The 6,000-nt window shown below is 57.9% G+C and overlaps 1 protein-coding gene across 1 annotated transcript in view; it reads right to left on the bottom strand.

Moving 5' to 3' along the window:
• Window positions 1–1,052: 1,052 nt before the first annotated feature.
• LOC311160121 (ankyrin repeat and fibronectin type-III domain-containing protein 1-like) overlaps window positions 1,053–6,000 on the bottom strand; it is a gene marked incomplete at its 5' end in the record, with an annotated part of 255,498 nt that continues 250,550 nt past the window's right edge. The window contains 3 exons of the mRNA XM_084216603.1: window positions 1,053–2,095; window positions 4,352–5,022; window positions 5,286–5,496. Coding sequence (XP_084072729.1) covers window positions 1,808–2,095; window positions 4,352–5,022; window positions 5,286–5,496 — 1,170 coding nt within the window. The 3' untranslated portion in view covers window positions 1,053–1,807. The remainder of the gene's footprint in view (window positions 2,096–4,351; window positions 5,023–5,285; window positions 5,497–6,000) is intronic.

Raw genomic sequence — 6,000 nt, 5'->3', positions numbered from 1 at the left:
CCAACAATGACAAACACCATGGGAACCTCTGCACTCACCAACCCACTTCTTCCTTGACCTGGGAGAACGGGGTTGGTTTTAACTTGAGGCAGAAGACAAGCAAAGGAGAGAGGAGATGGGAGAAGAGCCTTTTAAGAAGCTCCTTTGTTGCTCGGCTCCACATCCCATGGCAGTGCCTGCACTGACGTCAATGTGGTGCTGGTTGATTTGCACCAGCTGAGGGGCTGGCACAGGATCCTCCCCTCCACAGTGGCTCTGACGTGGGGCAGGAAGGGTTCGTGCTGGGAGATATTCCTGCCCGTGCCACACTGGGGGCTGCAAGGCGAGGAGTGAGGAACCTCTGTGGAGTGACAGCCGACCCTCCTGGCTGCCCACAGAGCCCCTCCTGCAGCCTGGCATCCAGCGACGGGAGCTGCTGCCCAGCCCTGACCCCTCCCTGCCAAGGGAAGGACAGTGAGGGGGCTGCTGCAGGAGCATCAGCATCAGAAGCCTCGCTTTGCCAAGGGGTGCCAGACTGGCACCTTCCTCGCAGTGTTTGTGCCAGCTGTGACACAGCTGTGAGCTCTCGCTGCCATTCCTGCTCCTCTCCAAGCGTTCTTCCCTCAGTGGAGGCTGCAGAACCTGCCTTAGGCATCCAGCCCTACAGCTCTGGGGTTTCACCAGCCCATGGAGGTGATGCCTTGGCATGCCCAACCTTATCTTGCTGCCTTGCAGAGCAACGAATCCCAGAAGAGCATTTTTGACTAGTACTCTGTTCCAACACGTGTGATTTGTGTGCACGGCGTGGGAAGCATCCCACTAAACACTCCTGGGACAGAGGAACCCAGCCCTTGGAATTAGAGCTGGTTTGGGAGATGGATGATGGACTGCTACGCACCCAGCCACAAGAATGACAAGTGATATGCAGTCAGCAGCAGTCGTCTTTACTATGGACCACAGGAGATCAGAAAAGTAACCTTGTTAACAGGAGACCTAGTGGCTAACAAAACGTCATGCTGGAGGACGGACTAGAGAAGCACAATCACCAGAACAAAACGGCACCCAGGGGGACAGGGAAGCCCAGGGGGTTGCAGAAGATGCCCTATAGCAAATCTCTAGTGTGGTACTGACACTGTGGTGAGTGCAGGGGGCTGGCTGCATGGGTTCCTTTAGTCTTGGACACAAGTCAAAGGGTCTTCACCTTTACCCAGCTCCAGTGGCTCTGGCACAACGATTATTGACTTTTTTCAGAATAAAAATACTAATATAATTTTGTTCCAAGAACTTTGTGCAAGAATCATTTCTCCAGGTACAGTGAAAGGAGGGCAGATAGGAAAATACCCTTCCCAGGGTTGTCCTTGTGGCTCCTGCCCTCTCCTCACTGACACCACAGCTCTCCCCAGCAATCCTCTGTGGCTTTGCCTTCAGTGAATCCCAAACAAGGTTTTTCAGAAAAAAAAAGGGGGAAAAAAAAAGTATTGCTGCTTCTTCTTGTAATATTTTTCCTCTCTCTCTCCCCCCTGTTTCTCCTTAAAAATGTTTACTTTCAAAAATTCCATTCCTGCAGAGATTCCTCCTGAGCTCTGAGGTCTCTGGACTCCACCCTCCTCTTCTCCAGTCAGAAAAACTGAGTCTCGATGTCTCTTTGGTTAAAAAAAAAAAAAAAATTAAAAAATCGCACAAACAAAGAACACACAACCCAGTATGATCCCATTCCACCCCGCGGACGCCTGATGAGAGGGTGTCTGTGGAAGAAGGAAGCATCAGAGACGAGCTGTCTGCTCTCTGGAAGCCGAGGTCTCCGCTCCGTCCCGCCGCTCTCCTCCTCTCATACGGTGGTCGCTGGCCCGTACTGGAGCACCAGTGGGGACGTCTCCTTGATGCGGACCAAGAACCGCCCCTCGGGCTGGCTGGTGTGGAGGGACAGAGGCAGGAAGTCATCGGGGAGCCACCGCTCGCTCTCGCTGGCAGCGAACACCAGCCCGAAGTGCTCCAGCTGCTCCTCGCCGTAGCAGACGGCGGCCGAGGCGCCCAGCACGTCCCGCGAGATGTCGTTCATCTCCAGCACCACCAGCTTCACCACCTCGCTGGCACACGTCTGGCTGGTGATGTGCAGCTGTGGAGAGAGAGATGGGAGAGATGGAGAGATGGGAGAAGTGGATGGTAAGGGGGAGGAATGAGGAGGAACAGGGGCCGGAGGCAGCGAGCGGCGTGGAGGAATGGTGAGGGTGGGAACAGCTGCCCAGCGGTGCCCGTGAGCAGTGCTGCCCGTGGCAGCAGCCTGGCACAGCCATGGGCACACCATGCCCAGGGAATGCCCAAGGGGTGCCCCTGCATGCCAGGGCCCCAACTTATGGACTACTCTCCTGCCCCTACTCCTGTTTCCAAGCCCTTGCCACTCAACCCTTGCATGTGCCACCTACAGCTCTGCTGAGGCTGCCCCGCTATCTCATCACCTGGAGCTGGAGAGGGACAGTCCCTGTTCTGCTCCTGGTACCATGGAGGGATCTGTGTTTAGTCCCTCTTGCGAGCAGGGTTCAAACCCTCAGGCCAGCTGGATCACAACAGCTCTGCCAAACTACAACTGAAACCTCTTTGGAACATGGCAATAATTTTCATCCCGTGCACAAGCTTGGGGTTCTCCCACCAACAGCTACCCTTGCCCTCTGCTTCCCAGGGGACAGCCCTGTGAATCCCAAATCCTGTCAAGAAAATGAGCTCATCAGGGGCCTGGCTGCTAATGCTGGGAGCCACTGCTTGGCTTCAAAGGCCCCAAGGCAGGACATCCATCCTCACCCAGGCAAAGCAACGTTTCCTTTGGCACATCTGAGAGGGCTTGCGGAGTGCCAGGAGTGCTGCCCCGGCAGGGTGGTCCCAGCCCTGGGCCCACGTGAGCACCGCCAGCCCTGAGCAGACGTGGCAGGGCTCAGCGATTTACACCAGCCAAGGAGCTGCGCCTTTGAACTCCCCTTTCTTCCAGGGGAACATCGTAAAACGCTTTCAAGCAGGCGTGTCCAAAGCTTTGCAACTTCAAAAGCCACATGGGCAGCCCGCCAAGAACCTGAGGGCTGTGCTTCAGTTCCATAGAAATCTATGGGCATTCCTCGAATGGAAAATAATCCGGCGAGGCAGAGTTGTCTCTGCTAGGATGTCCCAGCTGGGTGCAGAGACACTGGCTATCAAACCTCCCCAGCAATAAACCAATCAGCCTGTTGGTGCTGTTCTTCCTCTGCCATTCCTTTTGGGTTGCTTTCAACCCATACCAGTCCATGATTTAATGATTTTCTGCTTCATCATCCTCTGTCCTGGGCACCAGGAATGTCTCGGAAAGGAAATTTCAACAGGGGAAGGATCTCCATGGCTGGAACCAAAGGAGGCCACAAAGCCAGAGGGGCACGTGCCCAGGATGTGCATCCTGGGGGATGGTCCTCTATGGGGGACCCCACCTGGAGCAGGTGTGAGTGATCAGAGCTGGTGGGGTCAGCTCTTGGCAGCAAAGCCCTCATGGAGAGGAGTCAGGTCACACAGCTGCTCCAGCATAGTCTGAAGGAGCATGGAAGGTGCCTGCTGCCCCAGCTGGAACTGGAGTGGGTTCTGCCACTGGAATCGCCAGAGGCTGGAGACAAAAAGCTTCTGCTCTCCCTTCCCTAATGGGGAAGGCTGGAGCAGAGACCACATACTTGACAAGGGGAGGCTGTAGGAGGAGCATGGCCAGGGCAGGGGTGACAGCTGAATTTTGGCCTGGAAGGATGATGTGTTTGAACGCATCATCACATAAGGACCTGGCAAGGATGTGGCAAGGACACCATCTTAAACAATGGATTCAGTGATTATATCAGTAGCTCAGATATATCAAGGAAGATTTGGATTTCTGCTAATACACTCATCTGCTATTTTGGTCCCCACCCCCCACCCCCCCCCATTAGAACAGTCAGGTTTTTCTTCTCTCTTTATTTTAAACAAAACAAAAAAAAAACCCCAAAAAACCCAAAATGGTGTCCTTTGCTCTGCCTGCCCACACTGGGTGGCACCAAGCTACTGTCACCTGCTGAACCACAGACCAAGAGCTGAACTTCAGCCCCACCACCTGTCCCCAAAATTCACTACGTATGGCCCTGGCTCATCCTGCAGCAGCAACCCTCGCTCCTGCAGAGACACCCTGTGCTACCAGGAGCCTCATCTACAGCAGGGACAGAGTCAGGGCAGGAGTGCCGCGGGTCTCCAGGGAACCTCACCCCTGGGCCGGTGGAGGATGGGGAGGGCAGTGCCAGGTGTGGGGCACAGGAGCCCTGCTGCCTCTGTCCCCATCCTGCCAGCCCTGTCCCTCCGGGCCCAGCAGCGCCGCTCCGCCACCCGTGACAGGCTCCGGTACCTTGACACTGGTCTCTTTGGAGAGTCCCGTTTCGTACTGAGGGCAGACCCTCAAGGTGACAGAGGCCGGCTTCTTCCCTTGCTCGGCCAAGCCCCCAGGCTGCTCCGGCTGCTGCTCCGGCAAGTCCTGAGTCCACTCATCCGAGCGCGTCCGGCAGTCGGGCTCGGAGCCCTGCCCGCCCCGGCGGCGCTCGGGGCTGGGTGTGGAGCCAGTCCCCAGCCCGAGCTGCCCGCAGGGGCCCGCGGTCCTGCTCTCGGCCGGGGAGCTGTCCACGGAGCCGGGGCAGGACTTTCTCGGCGCGGGGCAGTGGGGCTTGGGGAAGTCCAGGCTGCTGGTCCGAACGCAGTACGCCTGTCGCTTCTCCGTGATGCGCAGCAGCTCGATCTGCCGGCTGGGCAGCACAAAGTCACTGTCATAGAGCTTGGGCGGCGGCCGGGGCTCCTCTGGCGGTGGCGGCACTGCGGCGGGGGCCTTGAGCTCGTGGCTCTGCAGGACGTCCGGGGCGCTGTCCCGCAGGGTGCGGGCTCCCCTCCGGCTGCAGCACTCGGGCCCCGAGGTGGAGCACACCAGGTCCAGCTCCTTCGGGCTCTGCGCCCTGCTGGAGTCGTAGTCGCTGTCGGTGGCCAGGAACACCTCCGAGGAGCCTTCCTCGTCCGACAGGCCGTGCGAGTCTGCGAGGGGGGAGAGAAGCAAAGAGCGGCTCAGCCTGAGCGTGGAAGCCCCGCTGAGGTGGAATCCAGGGAAGCCTCTCAGGTTACCCCCTTGTCACACACCTGAGCTGCGGCGCAGGCGGGGCGGTCCCGCCCCGGCTGACACCGACTGCCCTGCACGTCCGCGGCTGCAGCCCTGCCGGCACCTCGGGCACAGCCACCCCCGACCCACCGAGCAGCCCCCGAGCCCGCCAGGCAGGAGCTCGGCACCGCCGGGTCCCTACCGGAGTTGAGCCTGCGGCTGGTCTCTGGTGAGAGCACTGGGGACGGAAGGTAGTCAAGGTGGGACGAGGATGATCGGGTTTTCTCCTTCACTGCCCCCCCGGCCTCGCTGAGGAAGCCACTGAGAGAGATCCCACAGGAGGGCTGCTTGTAGCGGGCGTGCTGCAGGACATCCATGATCCAGCGCATCTCTCGCCAGATCTCCTCCATTTGCTGCCAACAGAGGAAATGGAGCAGCCCTTTCACACAGCAAACGACAGCAACAGGAAAGTCCAGTGGCAAAACACGAAGTCTGTACAAACACATCTCCCCAGAGCTCTGGGGAATCCCTGAGCTGGGAAATGCTAAGAAAGTGCTCTCAGGCAGGAGGAAGATGCAGCTGCTGGTTCAGCAGGGGTGCTGGGGACAGGAGTAGCGTCCTCTTTTGCTCTTTTGCAAGTCCATCCTAAAATGCACTTGCAGGCCTTTTTTTAGCAAGGAAGGCATGTGCACTTTGGGTCTCTCCTTGGGGTTTTTAATGGGATCATTGCAGTAAGAAGTTGCTTGATAAAGCAACTGCAGCCTGGAGAGAAGAAGGCTCCAGAGACATCTCAGAGCCCATTCCAGTGCCTAAAGGGGCGCCAGGGAGAGCTGGAGAGGGAACTGGGACAAGGCATGGAGGGATGGGACAAGGGCCTGGAGGGACAGGACAAGGGTGAATGGCTTCCCACTGCCAGA

The sequence above is a fragment of the Fringilla coelebs genome (assembly GCF_963513975.1).
Source record: "Fringilla coelebs genome assembly, chromosome: 16".
NCBI lineage: Eukaryota > Metazoa > Chordata > Aves > Passeriformes > Fringillidae > Fringilla > Fringilla coelebs.
The sequence above is the reverse complement of the archived record's forward strand: the minus strand, read 5'-3'. Positions and strand labels throughout refer to the sequence as shown.